Here is a 20505-nt window from a genome sequence, read left to right on the forward strand (position 1 = left end):
GTTATGTGGAAATTACAGAGGGTGTGGCCTAAGGCATCATGGGCATGTCCAGAACCACAGCTATCCAACAAGCGTGACTACCTGTCCACAGGTGGAGTGGGATTATCTTACAGGGAGGCCAGAGGCGCTGTTACGCTGTAGCCTCATTAGGGCCTGTGGCTTTATGTGATCAGGGTCCTGGATGCAGCTTTTAGAACTATAAAGGGACAACTGGGGGCTTTATCTTCTGCTAACATCACGCGGTGCCACTTCTGTGGGGCGTGTCTGCTGGGAAAAGGGGGATGCATCATGTTCTAGGTAACTAAGATCCTTAGCGATGGGAAATGGCCAGGCTCCTCAAGACGGAGTCGTGGCCTGGGATCCAGCTGTTCCATGATATCCATGTATATGTACACATATGTGCTCACATGTAATAGCAGTTATGGACGCAGACTAGAGTCAGGTTGGGTCCATCCAGGCTGTGACACTAGATAGAGAGCGTGGGACCTTGCACTGAGTCCTGTCACTTTTTTTCGCTCTACCTTCCTCTTCCGTGAAGTGGGAACTCTACCACTTTCTTCTCAGGGTCACTGCAAGGAACAAATGAAATGATGTATCTAGATTGAATGAATGAAATGGTGTGTCTTAGTGCTGGTCCTGCCACGCAGACCCTACACAGTGAGCGGGGAAGCCTGATTCTCTGCTCTATGAGTTTGAGATCCCAAGAGAGTTCTTCTAGTGCCCACAGGCTTTGCTGCTTATTGCTTGTGTTTGATCTTGTTCTCCTGCCGTCTAAGGAGAGAGAACCAGTTTGATGAGTTCCAGAGCACGCCCTCTGCTTCCTAAGGGTGACAGCACACGGGCGACAGCCGTAGTACATTGACTCCTGTGATCCCACATTTGGAGAGGTAGAAGGGACCAGTCAGAGTGGGAGTTCGCCCTTGGTAGTTTCTGATTTGCAGAATCTTTGCATGACACAGTGGCCTCACTGGTCTGAGCAGTGGCCTGATGGCTTTTATTGAAGTTCAAAGGCAGAGTGGCAGTGGTTTTTTTTCTTTCCGTCCTATCTCTGCCTTCACACCCTGTCCGAGGACTGGTTCGCAGCAGCGCACGAATGACTCCTGACGGCCTTAGGTGCAGGCGCAGCCTTCACGAGGACACTGTGAGTCCCCTGTGTGACCCACTCCCCGGCCAGCCTCCTGGCCAGCCACACGGAAGTGCTGCGTGTTTACAGAGGGGCTGCTGTCCCTGAGCGAGCCCCATGTCCCCGCCTTCCAGAGGCCACCTCCCTTGGCGTGGGTGGCGTCCAGGACAGTGATTCAGCGCGGGGCAGGTGCAGAGCGCTCCTGCTGCCGCCCTCACACGGCGGCTGTTTTGCTTGGCTGTTGTGATTTCTGACACTGGAGGAGAGGTTGTATGAGAGTAGTTTCTGAGTCATAACGGCTTTATTTCTCCTTGTTTGTTAAAGTGAAGGCAGTAGGCTCTTTCTGTCAGAGGTGACATCAGGAGTCACGTTGCACTGTGAGGCTGGAGCTTTCAAACTGGGTTTTGCCAACTACACCCATACATTGCTGTGCATGCATGGGCTGCATGTGTGTGTCACGTGTATGTCATGTACATGTATGTCATGGTGTGTTGCATGTGCCTTTGTTTTGTATGTGTTTTTGTGTGTGCACGGTGTGTATGCGTGTGTGTTGTGTGTCATGGTATATGTGTGTATTGTGTTATATGTATGTGTATTGTATCTGCTGTGTGTATGATGGTGTGTATTGTGTACATGTGTGTTGTGTGTGCTTTGTGTATTTGCACGGTGTGTTTAAGTGTGTTGTATGTGCATGTGTTATGGCATGTGTTATATGTGTATATAGTATGTGTATACATGTGTTGTGCTTATGGTGTATGTGTGTTGTGTTTTAGTTCTGTTGTATGTGTGTATATTGTGCGTGCATGGTACGTTTGAGTGTGTTATATGTACATGTGTGTTGTGTGTGGTGTGTGTATGGTGTATGTATAGGTTATGTGTGCTTTGTGTGTGCGTGGTGTGTATGTGCTTGCACACACGTCAAGGCCTTGCTCAGTGTGGTTTGCTTAAACTCACAAAGGCACTCAGGGGAAGCAACCTGAGCAACGAGACCAGCACAAGGACAGACTGTGCCTGTTCAGGAATCCTGCACAGGATCATATGCTGTCATCCTTGTGTCTCGAAGGTATTGAATTATTTCAGGAAGAAATCTCCTGAGCTTAATTATGCTATTGGGAGCTTCGGGCAAGTGAAAAGAAATCACTTTAATGGTCTCCCTTTTATTTCAGTGCAAATTTAGCAGCAGAGAAACACCCAAACTTCCCATCTGCCAGATACTGGGTTGGGGGCTTTGTGAAAAGGTGCTGAGCATCCAGTGATCCCGGATGGTCGATCTGGGTGACCTGGAGCTCAAGGGCTACGTTGGTCTCTTCCGAGGGCACCAACACAACCCATAGTGGTCTGTTTGTGTGGATGTTGTCCCAGAACACTTCACAGAAGTCTCTTGGTGTGAATTTCTTGTCCTCGTGGTCCATAAATCCAGTATTTGTAATTTTCTGCTCATGGGTGGTTTAGCTGCAGAAACACAGAGGCATGGATCTACACATCACGGCAGAGTCCTAACTGAGCATTACCTGCATGTGTGCACTTACGCGTGTGCCTGGTGTCTGGACCCATAGCTGCCCCTGCCAGATGCTGTGTGTCTCATCTTCACATGAACGTATTTGACCAGAGTCACGATGAAATTGAGTGGTATCAGGTCACTTAATCTGTCTGATCTCCAGGAAGCAGAGAGGAGAGTCTCAAGAATCCCAGTGGTCAGAGTCCAGGTAGTCCATTTGGTCAAGAGAGCCAAATGCAACATCTACGGCTTTGGCAAAAGCTGGGTGAGAGACAGCAACAAAAATATAAGCTGATGCTGCGTTCCCCCAAACTTCACCTTGCCACCCCGTTATCCCAGAGTGGTGTTTGGGTAACCTGCCTGCAGCACTGGGGCGTCAGAGGGCACCATGGAGGGTCCTGTTGGAAGGGGACACGTGGGAGGATGGACCCGTGGACACTGAAGCTCGGGGGGATGAGGGCTGCGCGGGCAGGTGCACTCAGATCAGAGGGTGGGCATGTGTGCGAGGTTGCACAGCTAGAAAGTGGGGCAGGGGTGAGGCCAGCAGGGTCAGGCGTCTCCACTGCAGGGGTGGCCCTTCTCCCCCAGCAGTGCCTCTGGAGGGCAGGTTCTGGCTTGGGGATGAGCCTCAGCCCATTTCACCAGCTGCTGTGCCCTAGGCAGCCATGGGTCCTGGTCCTGGTGCTGTCTCCTTGGTCTCAGGCCCAGCTGAGGGTGTGGGTGCTGTCTCCGGCCCAGCTGAGGCTGTGGGTGCTGGCACTGGCCGGTTCTCTGACTCCTTGGAGCAGGTGCAGATTGACCCGAGTGTCCAGGATTTACTCTGTGGGAGCCAGTAGGACAGGGTGAAGATGGGCTGGGGTGTGGGCTGGGGCTACCTGGTCCTGTACTTCATCTGCACCCCATGGTTCAGATGCCACCAGCACCCAGGGCGGCCAGAGCAGGCCATGCCACCTGGGCTGGGTGATGCCTTTATCAGTTCACTTCATTTCTCCGTTCCTCATTTCCTGTCTTCCTCTCAGTTCCCAGTGTCCGTGTAAAGGCTGGGGATGGGGAGCTGGCGGGGCACAGGTTTGGAGCCACAGGCCAGGACTGCTCCCAGGTTTGCCTTTTCTTAACTCTGCATTTCACCCCTCTGAAGGCTTTTCTGCTTTATTCCCTTGAACACATGAGTTTATCCTGACGGGAGCAGAGCAGGCACCAGGGAAGAAGGACAAGCCCGTGGGCACCTTTCACAGCTGAACTCACGCCTGCCTGTTGACGCGAGGAAACAACGTGCAGGGAAGAGAACATTAGACTCAGAAACACACAGCTGGTGCATGTCGTCTTCCCAGGGACCGCACAGAGCCATGTGTAGGGTAGGGGAAGTGGGCAGAGTCGTGTTCCCCCAAAATTCACAATCACTTGAAACCTCTGCATAAATATGACCTTATTCGGAATAACGATGGAGATGAGGTCATACTGGAGAGGGCGAGCCTAAATTCAGCGACTGGTGTACTTAAAGAGGAGAGGACACAGAGACACGCGGGTGGAAGCCCACGGGACCACTGAGGCAGAGACGGGAGTGCTGTGTCCACAAGACAGGAACTGTAAGCGTCCTGGCAGCTGAGAGGAGGTGGAAGAGGCAGGGAGGGACCCTACCCTAGAGCTGTCAGAGGGGCGTGGCCCTGCTGACACCTGCGTGTCACACCTGTAGCCCCCAGCGCTGGGAAAGAATAAGCGGCTTTTAGCCACCCACTTTGTGGTGCTGTGCCACCGCAGCCTCGGGAAATTAACACGGCAGCGGGCACCTCCCTTTTCTTCTTTCTCATCGCTCAGTGCTCCCCAGGCATCTCTGGAACTTCTCTTTGGCCCAGGGAGTAACGAGGAAGCTGCTCCAGCTCCGTCCGTCCGGGCGGTGGGCCAGGCCCTCAGCGGAGACGGTACGTAGTGGAGGAGGCTCGCTGCGAGGCTGGCTGTGGCCCCTCAGTAAACTGCCCCAGACTGCTCAGACGGAACAGATTATGAGAATGCACAGAGGAGCAGCATGAGATGCTGTGGAAATTGTTTAAAAGAGGAACCTCTGGTATGAGCTGTCACTGGATTGGGCAGGATTATGAAGTCTCCATCACCCCAGGGTTTTCCCAGCAAAGGCCTGCAGAGCCTTCCTGGCCTGGGGTACCCTGGACCAGCCTGCAGTGGCTTGGTGCTGTGTCAGTGTGAGCCCCAGGCTGGAAGGGAAGCCCCCCATTCCTTCCTGAAGGACTCCATGGTGAGCAGACCCAGGGTGGCCACAAGTCAGAGCCCAGACCGGTTCTCAGAGACACTTACAGGAAGGGGGCCCTGACCTTTGCCCCCAGCCTCTCTAGCCAGCTGCTCCTCAAAGCATCTGCAGAACAGCCCCGTGACCCTGCGGGCACAGGCTTTGCAGGATGTCTGTGGCTTCCTCACCCCCCGCTAAACACAAGCTAAGCTTTGATCCATACTTTTCTTTGATTCCGCCATCCCCTCTCACACCTAAAATAACATCTTGGCCTTAGGTTATTTCCAACTTTGGAGGGTGGAAATGGCCTGGATTTCTGGGAAAGGTGCCCCAGTGCGGGGCTTCCCGGCAGCATTTGCATTTCCTTCTGAAGAACTCCGCCCCGCAGCCTCAGGTCTCAGTTCACTGACCCACTGAGAAAGGGAAAACCCTCAACGAATTAAAAAACATCCAGCAATGCTGAGCCTCCCACAGGCAGGCCGGCCACTACCTTTGTAGCTGGCTATGAAAGCCCATGGGCTGGAGACTGTTCCTGAAGCTTTTGTCCCCACCTCTGCAGGTGGAGGGGATTGTGAAGTGTCAGCAGCAGGGAACATATTGACACGGGTGTCAGCTTACATCCACCGGGGAACACAAAGCCTTGGCTAATGATTAAAGCTGCCCTGGAGGCCTGGGCTGCAGGCGGGTCATGCCAGCAAGGATTTGTCTGCGTCTGTGCCACCAGGTGTGTGGTACACAGCACTGAATCCCCACCGCCCTGACCATTAACTGCTTCTGCCCGTTTGGGGTTGCTGCTCTCTGGGCCAGAGAGGTAGGGCCCAGTCGGGTGGCAGCTTGAAAGGCACCTTCAGCTTAAATACTGGCATGCTGTCCCCAGTGCATGACAGGCAGCTTCTCCCCCAGGGACCTGCCCCGAAGCAATGATTTGAATGAATGAATGCCACCAAGTCTGATAGCTGGAAGTCCGCAATGGATGAGAAAAGTCTGGTTGAGTGGGTTCTTCTTTCCCCTTCCTTTTCTTTCTTAATGGCACAGATTCTATAGCAGTCACATATTTTAAATGTGGAGAGGCCCTTAAGGGCAGTGGCTGTGTGTGATGGGGGAGAAATAGTAGCAGCTGGTGAAAGGGAAAATCAAATGCTTATTTTTTGTGATGTCCTGATTTGGAGAGAAGTCAGCCTGTGACGAGGTAGCACGCCACGTCCCAGGTCGGGAGGCTTTCGATTGGCACAGCGTTTACATTACCTGAGTGTGTTTCTTGATGGGTGCCCCTCAAGAAACCCATCAGGAAACCCACACAGCAGCACCCCCTTCCCACCCCCAAATCTGCATCCACTGGGGAGGAGGTGCGAGTGGGGGAGGGTGAGGAAACTTGCTGTGGGTTGGAGCCAGGGCCCCAGTCTCGGGTTGCTCCCTGGGTCGATGTGGCCTTGTTCTCTAGCCTTCCATTTTATCTTCAACTGTGAGGGTTGCCTGACTGGTATACATGCTCTGTGGCTCAGACAGTCCCCGCTTAGAGAAATAGGTGCCGGCAACAGTTTCCTCTGGTCACTAAAAGCACCTCTGAGCTTTTGGAAAGTCACTCCACTTGTGCTTGCGTGAGGCTGGGACCGAGCGTGGGGTGGGCCTGCCAGCAGCACCGCGCCTCCATGGAAGGCCAGAAGCTTCCGCGGCTCAGGGTCCTCACAGATGCCGCCAGTCATCTGATTCTCCTAGTGGGTTTACAACAGGCTTGTTAAAAATGCGCTTTCCCTGGAGTATTAGCAAACAATTTTTGTAAAAAATAAAGTTTTATCCTCTCCTTGCTGCAAACGTCACATTTGGAGGCTTAAGTATACAGAAGGAATAAGGAGTCGTGTTTAATTGTGTGGGTATTTCCCACACAAAGCGAAGAAAAGTTTTCTCCGTTTACTAACACTTCTTTTCCCAGTGTGATGGCCGTGAACACTCCGCCCTGCCCCTTGCCCTGGCTCCTGCTGGCCCTCAGGCAGGCATGCGGCCGCCAGTGGCCTGTCCTTCCAGAATGAGCCTTCTGGAGGGCAGCCTGGGGCCATGGAGGGTCAGGGACCTCAGGGCAGGGTGGGACTGGATCTAGGTTTTGACACTTGTTAGCTTTGTACTTTGGACTGAGACGGAATTTTCTGATGTGTACAACAGACTTTAAAAAGTATTGCTTAAAAAACAACAACAACAGAACGCCTTAGTTACCTTTGGGTTATGCTGGGGAACCAACTCATTCTGAAAACTGGTAAATAAAGAGCAGCAGTTGAACATTTGTACAAACTGTATCTCAGGGTTTCCAAACAGAGGAAGAGGGAAACTTTTATTGGAAGAGGAATTCTGGTTAATAAATATTGAAAATGTGATAGAGTTAAACCATTGCCCCTTTCAAGCCCCTGATAAATGAATGGCTGGCTCTTGGCCCTGGTCCTCAGTGACCTGCGTTGCCACAAAGAAGTGGCCGCTGGCCTCGTGCCTCCTTGCTGGAAACACACGATGCCTCTTAGCCATGTCCTTGCTAGAAATCCAACCCGGATCCGACCAGCCTCTGCTCTGTCTGCAGCTAGCCCCACATGCAGGGCAGAACCATTTGTGCGGTGGTGCTGGGGCGTCCGCAGACGCCAGGGTAGGGGAGATTCCACTGGGCAGAAATAAACCCCAGTCTTTGTCAAATGAATCGAAAAAAGAAGAGAAAAAAAATCTCTCCTATAGACGAACTGAAGACAAACATTAAACATCATAAGACTTTGTTTGGATCCCGATTCAAACTGTAAATCAGACTGTAAAAACAAAATTTAGAAAACTCAAAAAATGTATGAGAGAGAAATTTGAATATGATTGGAGGTTTTGTGATGTTAAGGAATTGTTGTTCACAGTGCTGGTAGTTTGTTGTATTATTTTTTAAAAAGTTCTTGTTTTTTAAAGATGCATACTGAGATATTTATGGATGAAGTGAGGTGGTCTGGGGTTAGCTTTAAAATGGCCCAGTGCGGGGAGGGGTGGGTGTGTGGATGCAGTTGGTTTGGGGACCAGTTGGTGACTGGAAGCTGGGTGGGGTGGCCGGGGCTCCGGTCCTGGTCTCTGCTTTGCGGGGGCGCGCTGTGCAGGGTGCGGGGGGGTGTTCGCTCGCTGCAGAGCGTGGGCTGGCTGTGGTCATGCCTAGCGGCCAGACGCCGTTTAATCATTATTGCATAAAATGCACACTGGCCTTCCCAAACCACTGCCCTCTCCACTCACACAGTTATCTTCGGTGACCTAATGGCTCAGACTTGCCTGCAAGGCTCCAGCGTGGCCTTGGCCCGGTCCCTTCTGGGCAGACGGTCTCTCAGCGGCACTACAATGTATCTTATTTGATGATGTTCTCAACACCTGACACAAAGTCCACGGGCTGTTTGGGAAAATGGCAACATTTGCTTCAGAAAGTCTTTAAAGACAGTCATTCTGAATAAAGTTTTGTTTCACACTAGCCAGGTGTGTTCTTATTTTTTTCCCTGGGAAAATCACGCAGCTCCCTTGCCAGAGGGATCGGCCTTGATGTGATTCGCCCAGGGAAAGAAACGGCCCAGGCGCAGACTTGCAGCAAGAGCAGATTGTGACTCAGTGGATGAAAAACTTTGGAAGAGTGAGTCGGTTAGAAGTGGACGTGGACTTGTATGAGGTTGTGAGCTCCCCGTCACTGGTGCTGTTCAAGCAGTAGCTGGCAGCGCTGCAGTGTTTGTTCCCAGGGCGGAGGGGAGGCCGAGTGAGAGTGACCACAGAGGTGCTGTCGTGCGGCCGGCACTGTGCCGGACAAGTGACAAGGCTGTTAGCACAAACCAGGCTGATGCTCAGATATTTTAGGTCAGTGGATCTTACAGTGGTCCCACACCGGCAGTGCTGGCATGAACCTGGGACATACAACCTCTCTGGCCCCAACACACGCGTACTGAATCAGAAATGTTGGGGTGGGGGCCCCAAATCCCTCTCCCAGCAAGCCCTCCTGGTGGTTCTGATGCAGGCTGAAGTTTGTTGAGCCTGTTCTAGAAGGAGATGTCTTCCAAGGGTGGGGCTGCAGCCCTGGGCCACCTTGAATAAACCTGGGGGTGTCTGAGGGGGCCAGGGACGTGGGGAGTACTGAGGGCTCAGCAGCCTCTGGGGTCTGGGTGACCTGTCATGGACAATTTCCTGCTCCCCAGAGCCTCTCGTTCCCTGGTGCCCTTCTCCTTTCCATCCTGAGCACGGGACCGTTGGGTTTTCTCATTCATGCTCCAGAAAACCTTCGCGTGCCAGATTCCCCAGCATCTCTGCCTAGAGGTCTTCGCCGTGCAAGGCAGTGCAGATCAGTAGAAATCTTGAGGTGGAGAACATACATCTGGAAGAGAGGTGCATGTCTTTGGAAGCAAACTGCACAGCAGGCACTTGTCATCCGGAGCTTCCTTCTAAGTGGAAGGATTCCTCCGAGATTTTGCTTCTGGTAGGAGCGTAAGGCATCTTAGGTATAAAGAAACAGTCATTTAGTTGACAATTACAGATGGACTAGGCTGTGATTAGTAATGTTGTAGAGACAGGTTTACTATTTGGGGACATTAGAATTGGCAAGTTTTTGAGATACTTCTTAAGTGAATAAAATATTCAGTAATCTGCAATTCTATAGATTAAATTGCAGTCGATCCTCATTATTTATAGATTGATTGTGTATTTGCTGATTTGCTCACTTGATAAAATAATATTTGTAACCCCAAGATCAATAAGCAGGACATTTTTGTGGTCATTTGAGGGTATGAGCAGAATGGCCAAAAGCTGGACTTGCCACGTGCACGTTCTCAGCTGACACTGAGCAAGGCGGCTCTCTGCCTTCTTTCAGCTCATACTGTACCCAGCTATCCATTTCACGGTCTATTTAGTGGACATTTCCCCACTTTTGTGCTTTTGTTGGTGATTTTGCTGTTTAGAATGCCTCCCAGTGCGTTGCTGAAGTGCTGTCCAGTCCCTGAGCCGCGGAGGCTGTGCGCCTCACAGAAAAAAGACCTGTTAGGGAAGCTTCGTGCAGGCACCAGTAACTGTTGTTGGCTATGATTCCAACAACACTGTGGTGAATCCACAGTGTGTGTAAAATAAGGTGTCTTTAAACAGAAACACACATGAAAGTAGATTATGTGTTGATCAGTTGATGAAAATGTGGCCAGAGGCTCGTAGGAACCAAACTCTGTGTTTCCCTGAGGGGCAGACGCTCAGCGTTGGCTGAATCTGTGCAGCGACTTTAGGGAACACAACTACCTTGGATGAGGAGATTCAGCTGTAATTGGCGAGGTATTGATTAGGGGTCTGGAAGACTGCACCGTTGTCAGGTTGTCACCTTTTGGCTGACCTGGCTGTGTGAGAGAACAGACCACAGCCCACTTCCTGGCTGCGTCCCCGTGAGCCTGTTCTCGGACTTTATCCTGCAAACCTGAGGGGCAGGAAGAAGACAGGCCAAGGTGGGAGGATCCCTGGCGGAGGGTGTACAGGTCTTGGCTTTTGAATTATTAGGGAGGTGGGAAAGTTGATGGTTCCTCCCTGTGGTGGAATAAGAGCTCAGACAGCACCTGGTCTCCTTCCGGGGCTCCACTCGTGGCACGTGGCCTCACTGTGCCAGGCCAGGACCTCAGCTCCCTGATTCGAGAGTGATGTGGCGGTGATGAGGGTTCCTAGCTCAGCAGGCTGCTGTGGGATGGAAAGAGAACACACGTGAACCTCACTGCATCCATCGTGTCCTCAGTGGAGTGAATGCAGAGCAACTGTGGCCATGATTGCTACTGGTGTGATTACGGCTTGCACGGCACTCACTACAGACTTGCTCTCACAGCCGGTCAGAGCGTGCCGCTTAAAGCGGTCAGAACTTTACAGGAGGTTATTGAAACATCATTTAACTTGTGGAATCCTAAAACATTCACTGCAGCATTCCCTTGTGTCTGGAAATGACACAGGGGTGAAAGTAGCCATCTGTCATTGATGTGCCCCCTGCCTGTCTGTGAGTTTGGTCCAGGGACTGGGTTCTGCGTCTTGCTCTTACACAGTGTGCATCCACAGTGAGCCCTTGACATTTTCCACTTGCTCCTCAAAGTGTAGTGAAGCTTAAAGATACTTATGGAATGATCTGAGCATAAGAATCCTCTGGACCCCCCTCACCCCTTTTTATTTAACAACTGCCTTACATAAGTTTGATTAAATATAGAGAGCCTTTCCCAAGGCTCTCAAAACAGTGACATCAGCGATCATAGCAGCAGTGAATCTCTTTTTTATGACTACGTGCCATTGGTTTCTGTAGTATTTCATTAAACTCGATGCAGCTGGCATGGGCAGGTTTAAGAGCAGTCCCAGGGATCACTGGTGAGCTTTTAAGACGACAGTAAACAGAGCAGGGGCTGTGGAGCGCAGCCTGCAGGCTGGGGTGCCATGTGCTCGGGGAGCAGTGTCCTGCCTCACAGAGTGAACGTGACTGGCACGTCGTGGGGGCGGGAAGCCCGCAGAGCGGTTTTGGAGTGACCTCATTTATTTCGTTCTTGGAGGGCAAGACGGAGTGTAATTCCAGTCAGTAAGCGGACTGATTACTCAGCGGACTCAAATGCTAATGCAGCTTTTATAAATCCTCCAGCCTAGGCTCACCTTACTCATTCCACATGTGGCTGTCCTTTCTGAATGTTTTACATTCCTCAACAGTCAGCGTTTCATTCTCTAGTCACCTTCTTATGTTTACACGCCTCCCTGCTTCTCTCTCTCTCTCTCTCTCTCTCTCTCTCTCTCTCTCTCTCTCTCTCTCTCTCTCTCTCTCTCTCCCTCTCTCCCTCTCTCCCTCTCTCCCTCTCTCCCCCTTCCCTTTTCTCTCTTTCTCTCTGTCCTGCTGTAAGCTTCCCAAATGTGGGCAATGGGCTCTTTGATGGGTTTTCAACTCTAGCGTTTCCAGTGGGGCTATACATAGCAAGTGCTGGAAAAAAATATTACTGAAGTTAATTACCTTCCTCAAGGAGGCATCTGTGGATTCTGTGATATTAAATTATATGATGCACATAAAACCTACTGTGACAGTCTCTGGTTTAGAGTACGTCCTCAGTCAACTTTATTGGGATTTACTAAGGGGAGAAAGAGCTGAAAGTGGTTGGTGTCCTGTGTCTGCCACTTCTGTGTTTCTTTCTTTTTTTTTTTTTTTTTGAGACAGAGTCACACTTTTATTGCCTGGGCTAGAGTGAGTGCCGTGGCATCAGCTTAGCTCATAGCAACCTCAAACTCCTGGGCTCAAGCGATCCTCCTGCCTTAGCCTCCTGAGTAGCTGGGACTACAGGCATGTGCTACCATGCCCAGCTAATTTTATATATGTGTATGTGTGTGTGTGTATTTGTGTGTTTAGTTGGCCAATTAATTTCTTTCTATTTATAGTAGAGACAGGGTCTTGCTCTTGCTCAGGCTGGTCTCGAACTCCTGACCTTGAGCGATCTGCCCACCTCGGCCTCCCAGAGTGCTAGGATTACAGGCGTGAGCCACTGTGCCTGGCTCACTCCTGTGCCTGGTTTCTCTTCCAGTATTTTGTAACGTCTGTCAAACGGTCCAGTCTTCCTAATTACATTGACCGGTTTCACTTACAGGGTCGTTTCCTCCTGGTACCGCCCTCCGCCCCTTTAAACATACATTCAGGAAGGGGAAGATGACTTTTCACATGGGGTCCGGGGCCATCTGTGCCCCACTGTGCTGGTCAGCTGCACGCAGTCAGCCCTCACTTCCAGGGGGAGAGGGGGAGGCCAGGGTGAGCTGGGCCGTGGCTGGCACCTGTAGGCCACCTGCTCGTCCTGGGAGCCCAGGGTCCTCCTGGCAGCAGTTTCTTCTAAACCACCACCAGGCATCTCGGAGCGGTCAGAGGGTGTCCTAGGCAAATCGGGCTGCCCTAACACAGTGCCACAGCCTGGGAGGCTTCGGCAACAGCTGGTTCTTCCTCACAGTCCTGGAAGCTGGGAGTCCATGGTCAAGGTGTGGGCAGGGCTGGTGTCTCCCGAGGCCTCCCTCCTTGGCTTGCAGACGGCCTTCTTCTCGCTGTGTCCTTACGAGACATGTGAGGACGTGTGTGTCTGTGTCCTCATCTCCTCTTAATACAGGATGCCAGTCAGATCGGATCGGCCACCCGAAGGACTTCCTCTGAGCCAAATTACCCCTGTGAAGACCCTGTATCCGGACACTGTCACAGTCTGCGGTCCTGGGGGTTGGGACTTCAACATACGAATGTTTGCGGGAATTACGCATTTCAGGCCATGGCAGATGGTACCAGGCGTTGTCGTTCTTCAGGTGGGAGGGGAACAGTGCTGCCCTTGCCCAATTGTGGGGACAACATATCATAATCTTGAAGTTACGGTCTTGGTCATGGGAAATGCTGTGTAATATTACGACCAGTGCTCCCTTCCACTCCACCACCCATTAGTCCATTTGGTTTGTGAGTATTTATGGCCTCAGCCAGGAACTGGACCGCGTGCTGGGGACCCCAGGGGGTCTGATGTGGTTCTCCTCTTGTTACAGGATTTACATTCTAGCACATTCTAGTGGCCTGTCCCATCCTGGGCCTGACCACCAACCCGGGGAGGGGAGAGGGTCTTGTGGTCAGAGGTGCCGCCTTCTCCTTCCTGCCCCGCTCTTTTGGACATCGGTTTCGTAACTACCCGGACATTACAAGTCCTTAACTTTGACGAGACAGTTTCTTTTTGGGGAAGGGTATCAGATGCATTCAAACAGAAAAATGGGGATGGGCTTCACCTTTTGGACGTTTGCTCTGCACCGGGGCGATGTGTGTGGTCCTGGAAATCACAGGACTTTCTAGAAGCTCTAGCAATGTGGCCTCCAAAGCAAACTGCACCTCTAGGTGTTTATCTTGAGGCAGCCTCAAAGGATGTGGAACATTCAGACTATAGAGTGTTTCTCACAGCGTCATTCATGACAGTGAAAGTGGGAGACAGAGGACATTCGGGTGAAGGGGGCATTCTGTTCCAGCTGGGCAGTTTGGTGCCACACCACTGTTAAAAATTACAGCGCAGGAGAAAATTTAATGATACAGACGTCGAACACCATTTGGCTTTTGAATACGTATGTGTGGAAGAGTCAGGAGGCTCCGTCCGTGTGGCTGGTGTTGGCTGTCTTGGGCTGTGGGAGGGAGGGGGCACGGAGTCCACCAGTTTCTTTTTGTATGTGTCTACTTTTTAATATTTTCTACAACAAAATAACTTTTATCATAAGAAGGAAAGTGAGTACGTGTTTTTTAAAAAGTCCCAGCAGGTTCTCAGAGCCAGCCCCCAGTGACAGGTGGGCCCCTGGTCTGTAGCCACAGGGAGGCTGCACCGGGCTCCGCGGAGGGCCCGTGTCCGGGTGCCAGGCCTGGGGTCTGGCTCGGCGCCGTCAGCGCGCACCTGCAGTAGGGGACGGGGCGCTCATTCTGCGTGCAGAAGGCTTCCTTGCGGTCGACTTCTGCTCACTAGAGATGGCCTGGCAGTCCTGCTGTCCACTGCTCATCTCAGTGCAGACTGAGATTTTTTTTTTTTTTTTGAGACAGAGTCTCACTTTGTTGCCCAGGCTAGAGTGAGTGCCGTGGCGTCAGCCTGGCTCACAGCAACCTCAATCTCCGGGGCTCAGTGATCCTACTGCCTCAGCCTCCCGAGTAGCTGGGACTACAGGCATGCGCCACCATGCCCGGCTAATTTTTTGTATATATATTTTTAGTTGGTCAATTAATTTATTTCTATTTTTGGTAGAGACGGGGTCTCGCTCAGGCTGGTTTCGAACTCCTGACCTTGAGCAATCCGCCCGCCTCGGCCTCCCAAAGTGCTAGGATTACAGGCGTGAGCCACCACGCCCGGCCTGAGATTTTATTTTATTGTTATTTTCAGATCCAGTTTGTACTGGACATCTGACCTCTCTGAGAACAGAAAGGGGGAAGAAAAGGTCGGGGCATCTAAGAGGCACAGCCTTTCTCAACCCGGCCGCCGGCCTGGGTGGCACTCCCAGACTGAGGCCCCCGGTTTAGAGGACACATTCGACACCCGGTCTTAATGTGATGTGAGGTGCCCAAGGCTCAGCTGGTGGTGTCACCTGTGGCAGAGCTTCAGATGACCTTCCCACAGCCACCTGTGGGGCCGGTGCTGATCTCGGGCAGTTGTGGCTTCTGATGAACCAGGTGACCTTGGACAGGTCAGTTAGATGCTGAGAGTGCTATTTCCACACCTGTCAAAATGGAACATTTCGGTGAGGAATTGAGTGAGATCGCCGTGTGGTTTTTGTGCAGTGTGCACATGGTATCTTGACGTTATTTAGGGAAGAGACTCATCGTGTTGGTGGCGCTCAGCACTGATCTGAGAAGACGCGTTTCCTGATGTTTATCCGGGTTCTTTGTGCCAGTGCTGTGTCCTCTGCTCAGAGTCTTCCGATCAGCCCTTTGCTTTGTCAGAGGGCGGGGTGGACAGGCGTCGCAGTCAGGGCTCCCTGGGCACAAAAGCCGGCACTGGTCGCAGAAACCAACAGATGTCTCGGGATAAGCCTCTGCCTGTGGGCCGCTAGGAGCAAGCGCCGTGCTCCCCATGGCACTCTGGGTCCGTGTCGGTGCCCCCTTTTCTGTCGCCGAGGCCACTGAGTGGACAGGACTCATCGTGTAGCCTGGAACACCCCGTGGTGGAGATAGAGCTGGGGTTCCTGCCCCTGGGTCCTTTCCTGCGGTCTTTCCGCTGTGTTCACGGCCTCCGTGGAAAGCGTGGGGGGCGTCCTGTGGGTCACGCTGCGCAGGTGCTTACCGGTCTGTACCAGCAAGTGCCAGCCCTCGCAAGGTCTCCGCTTCGGTCTCCACGCTGTTCACGGCCTCGGCTTCAGGGCACCTGATTCTGTTGGCTGCGTCTTCTCGCTGCCCTCCTGGCCTCTGTTGACTGTCTCAGTGGTGATAACATCATCTGCCAGTGAAAGCCGATGTGTGTTGAGGACACACCGAGCGCCAGACCCGGCGTCAGGCACTTTGCGTGCATCGTCCCGTTTGATCTCCCAGCACTCTGCATCACACGCCCCGCCCCTACCATCCTCGTTTCGCAAGTGCCGAAGCAGGTTTCTAGAGGTCAAATACCAGTGGCATGCTGGTAAATATTTAGCAAAGACTTTCTGGGGAAAAACCTTGTCTTGTGGTGTTTGCTGATTTCCATGGTGTAAATGCTTCACTGCTGATTTCAGCCCCACCTGACGCCGGGGACCCTGGGGGTAGGGAGGTGTGCACACGTGGCCCCCGGAGCCTGTCAGAGCTGCCGCCGCCACTGGACAGCTGTGCTCAAGGCCAGCAGTTTCTGTGCTAGTGCTGATTTGTCCACCCACCTGCCCTGCTTTCCCCTTCAGTGGCTCTTGCTGCCACCGCCACTGAACCGTGTTAAAAACACAGTTGGGATCCTGTCACTGTCCTCTGCAGAACCTCTGAAGGGCACCTTCAGAAACAGCGTTAATTCTTCCTCTAGCGCTTGGGCTCCGAGAGCTGTGACTTGAGGAGCTTCTCTTGCACCCCGTGGACATGCTCTGCGCCTGTGCATTGCGCCACCCGCTGCTCACCCAGAGCACGCAGTGTGCCTCCGTCACTGCCCCGCCCAGACTTTGCTCTGGAGGAATTCTCCCCTTCTGCCCGGCCCGAGCGCCACTCTGTATCAGACACCCCCACTCCTCCCGCGTCTACTGGGAAGTGCCCCGAGCCATCCCGAGTGGCCGCAGTGTCTTCCGCTGCGGCTGAGCTCGGCTTCCCCTTGCCGTGGCCGTGACCGGCACCTCTGGCACTGCCTTCTCCTGCTTCGTGGGGTCCTAAATGCGCATCTGCCCTATGCCTTCAGGGCGGGATTTGCACCCTCCTATCACACTCACATTCTCCCCGTGGTGCCTGCGATAGAGCGCCTCCTGTCAGCCTTTGTCTGCGTTCGCAGGCAAACGGTAAGCAGCAAGGTGCCGGGACAGGTTGGAGATACAGGAAGTTAGCTCCGAGGGGCTCACCCTGCAGGGCTTGCCCTGCCCGGCAGCCATCGCTGAGGGTTTCAATGTCCTGTGTGTCCCTGCATTGGGGACAACGTCCAATGATGTGAACTGAAGGCCTGCTCTGGCCGGGGTCCAGGCCCTGAACATGTGTGGGAGGCTTGGGGGTGCTCTGAGAACTTGTGGAATTGTTTTTCTGTCTCACCACTTGTGGTTTTCCTGTTGTCCTTTTGTCTAGAAGTTGGACGATTGGTCCTACTGTGAGTACGGGTCGCTGGCTCTCTCACAGCTGTTGGTGTTAAGACATAAGAAAAAATCAGGCCCTTGGATTAGAGGGTCAGCCCTGAGCAGCCCAGGCGCAAGCGGTGGTGCCTGTGCTCGGCCCCTGGGCTGGCCTCGGCTCTCTGCAGGGCGATCTGCTTGGATGTCAGGGTAGGACAGGCCCAGGCCGACAGGACAGGGCCGGCCTGCAGGGCACGCGCGAGTTGGACTCAGCTCACAGAGCCCCTCCCCGCACGGAGCTTTCAGCCTGCCGGGAGGCCTGACGCTAACACACAGCACACGTGTTCTCTGCCTTCAGAGGGAAGCCGTTGCCTCTGGGGTCGCCCTCGGCGCCCTGCTCGCCTGTGGCGGCGAAGCTCCTCGCTGGCCACTTCCAACTGGCCGCCACCGGCAATTGAGGACGTTCCTGTTGGGAGCGTTTTGGGGAGAGCTGGGTGCCCGGGGCTTGGCCTGTTTTCTGCCACCGTGAAGTAAGGAATAAACTGGGCTGTCCTGGGGGTGCCACCGTCTGCCCGGCTGCCGCCCTCCAGAGCGCCCTTGCTCGTTCCTAAGGCAGGGGTGGGCTGGAACCAAAGCCTAGAGCCTTCCCTCCGTGGGCAGGGCTCAAGGGTGAGCAGCGCTTGGCCTCCGTGCGTCCCTGGCATCTGCTGGTTCCGCAGGGATCCTGGGAGGCTGGTGCTATGTGCCCATTTCACAGAGGTGGAAGCCAGTGCTCAGCAGAGGTGGAAGTCCTGTTTGGCGTCTCTTAGTCCAGCGACTGTGGCTGGTGAGTGGGCAGGTGGTCCTGTTTCCACCCCACCCTCGCTGATCTGCCTGCCCCTGCCGCCCTGCGGTGCTGAGCAGGCGACCCGGCTGATCGTTAGCTTGGGGCCCCCTTCGTGTCCTTCCTAGAAGGAGACACCACCTGTTCCCATGGGGCGGGTGCCCCCGCCAGTGTGCCCAGTGATGGGGCTAGGGGGGTCCCCCACCCCCTCCCTGTGGTCTTTTCTATGTGAAGAAATGTTTTTGTTATGAAGCAGTTGATGAAAATAAGAGAACATAAGTACATGCAAGGCGTCATCGTAGGAGTGCACACAAATCTGCCTGCCAGTGTAAGGGTGAGACTGACCATGCAGTCACCAGACGTGGCCTGGCGCTGAGGACAGGGTGCTGGGCTGGGCTGGCCGCCCCTCCTCTCCCAGCTCCCAGCGCTAAGTGACCAATTAAACCAGCCTCAGGCGGGTTGGGGGCCTTTGAAGTCCTCTGTCACCAAGATCTGGCCAGGAGTATCCAGCCTCCATCTCCCTTTTTGTTTTGGCCTCCAGGAAACTCGGAACCAGTTCTTCAAGCACCTGGCTGTTCTGCAAGCCTCCTTCTTTCTCTCTGGCCCAGCCATGCTGTCTTTGACCCTGTTTTTGTGTGTGTGTTACTTTTTCTTTTTTTCCCCCAGAATTTTATGTGGATGCACACATTTTGGTTACATAATTTTTGTACAGTTTGAGTCAAAGTTAGAAGTGTGCCCTTCAGTCAGTAGCGTGCATTGTACCCGTTAGGTGTGAATTTACCCATGCCCTCCGCCCCCTCCACCTACTAGATTTCCCTTCTGTTTTACTTCCATATGTGCACATAAGTGCTGATCGCTTAGTTCCAATTTAGTCTTGAGTACATGTGGTGTTTGTTTTCCCATTCTTGCAATACTTCACTTAGAAGGGCTTATTCCTTGGTTTGGTTTTTGTTTTAAAATTTTTGTTTAATTATATTGAATTCGTTTGATGAGTCATCTCCAATTCTATTTGGAATGAGGTGGAACAAAAATGAACTAAGGAAGGAAGGACAGAGGGAAAGAGGGAGGGGTGGGAGGAAGCAGGGCGGGTGGGCACCGGGTGCCTGCCATCTGGGACACGGGAGTGCCTGCCCTCCCAGGAACTCACTGCCCGCTTTTTCTCCCGCTTGCTTTTTCTCCCGGGGAACTTCCGAGAAGCTGCTGGCATGCCTGGCGTTTCTATGCGCTGTGGAGGGCGGGTCTCCCTGGAGGCCGGGTCTGGGCTGGTCCCCAGGAGGGCACAGCCAGCTCAGCTTCCTGGTCACACGGCTCTCCCGGAGAGCACTGCTCTTGCTCCCTGGCAGGCTGGCTCTCAGCCCCAGGCAGACGTGGTCCTGCAAGCATGCGTGCTCACCTTGGGGCCGGGTGCACCTGCCCGCTGCCCCTGGCCGTGTCCCGGAGGCTTTCGTGCTCGCTGGGGCGCTCCCACCTGCCGCGCCGTTCCAGCTGCCTCCCTCATGCCCAGAGCAGAGACGGGAGATATTAGCGCGAAGAGGGGTGTGCCTTTGACTGAAGAGCAGGGAAGGAGCGTGCCGGAGGAGGAGCTGCTTCTGGAAGGGAGAAGCAGCCCGGGCCACGCAGCTCTGCACAGGCCCAGCGCAGTAAGTTCCCCACTCCCCCGCGTGTGGCCTCTCGCCAGGCTGGCACCGGGCACTCTGTCCCTGGCCGCCCTCCTCTGTCTGCTCCCGCACTGGCTGCTTTGCGGCTGAGTGGCGTTCCAGGTTGTGTTCACCCAGTGCCTGGGGACCGCAGATAGGTGACGGGCCCTCACATTGCTTCCCCGAGGGCCGTGCTTCTGAGGCCCGCCTGCCCTGCCTGCCCTGCCTGCCCCTTAGGAAATGTGTTTTGTGAGAAGAGCAGAGGGGTCCATCAGACTTAATCGTCAACCGCACGTCTGCCCCTGTCCCTGCCTGCCTCTCACCTCTCCCCGATTGCTGCTTTTCCTCCGACTCCTCCTTCCATATGGTTCTGAACCAGGCCAGCTCCTGGCCGGGGAGGCAAGATTCTGCAAATATTTGATTACAAATCAACAGAGACATGATCTCAGTCTGAACAAGACATTGTTTCTCATAGTTGAACACTGACGGCAAAATGACAAAACGATGCTATCTTAGTTTCCCAGCCTCTGTCAGGTGGTCAGGTGTGTTTTTATCTGGCAGTTCCTGATGACTGCTGCTCACTTTTAAAGAAAAATAGTAAGCCTTGGCAATGCTCATAATTAATCTGTTTCTAGTACTGTAGCTCTAGAAGTAAAAAATGTCTTATTAACTGTGTGTCTTTGGGAAAATCACTTACCCTCTCTGAGCCTTGTTCCTCCTGCTGTTAAGTAGGCGCTGTGGTCACAGGTAGTTTTGTGAGGAAACTTGTGAGGAAAATGCATTTCGGGGTCCTGGCACAGGACTGGCACACAAATAAAATGATGGAATAATATTTATTTGGCACTTACTACTGGCCAGGCACCATTCTAACCCTTTTACGTGTTTCCTTGTTTAATCCTGCCAACACTGCTGCTGTTATCTCTCCATTCCAGATGGAGAAACTGAGTCACAGGGAGGGTCCAACAGTAGAGCTGGCCTCAGCCCCGGGCACTA

At 53.2% G+C, this 20505-nt stretch overlaps 1 protein-coding gene across 4 annotated transcripts in view; it reads left to right on the forward strand.

The window, feature by feature from the left end:
- The window catches only part of TNS3 (tensin 3), a 268396-nt gene that overhangs the window by 95944 nt on the left and 151947 nt on the right, over positions 1–20505 (forward strand). The window contains exon 1 of one of the 4 annotated variants that reach the window (XM_020289927.2): positions 19087–19515. The exons of the other annotated variants lie outside the window; for them this stretch is intronic. Coding sequence (XP_020145516.2) covers positions 19096–19515 — 420 coding nt within the window. The 5' untranslated portion in view covers positions 19087–19095. Of the gene's footprint in view, positions 1–19086; positions 19516–20505 lie in introns of those variants that run through there. 4 annotated transcript variants of the gene reach the window in all.

This window comes from Microcebus murinus, chromosome 9 (assembly GCF_040939455.1).
Source record: "Microcebus murinus isolate Inina chromosome 9, M.murinus_Inina_mat1.0, whole genome shotgun sequence".
NCBI classification, from domain to species: Eukaryota; Metazoa; Chordata; class Mammalia; order Primates; family Cheirogaleidae; genus Microcebus; species Microcebus murinus.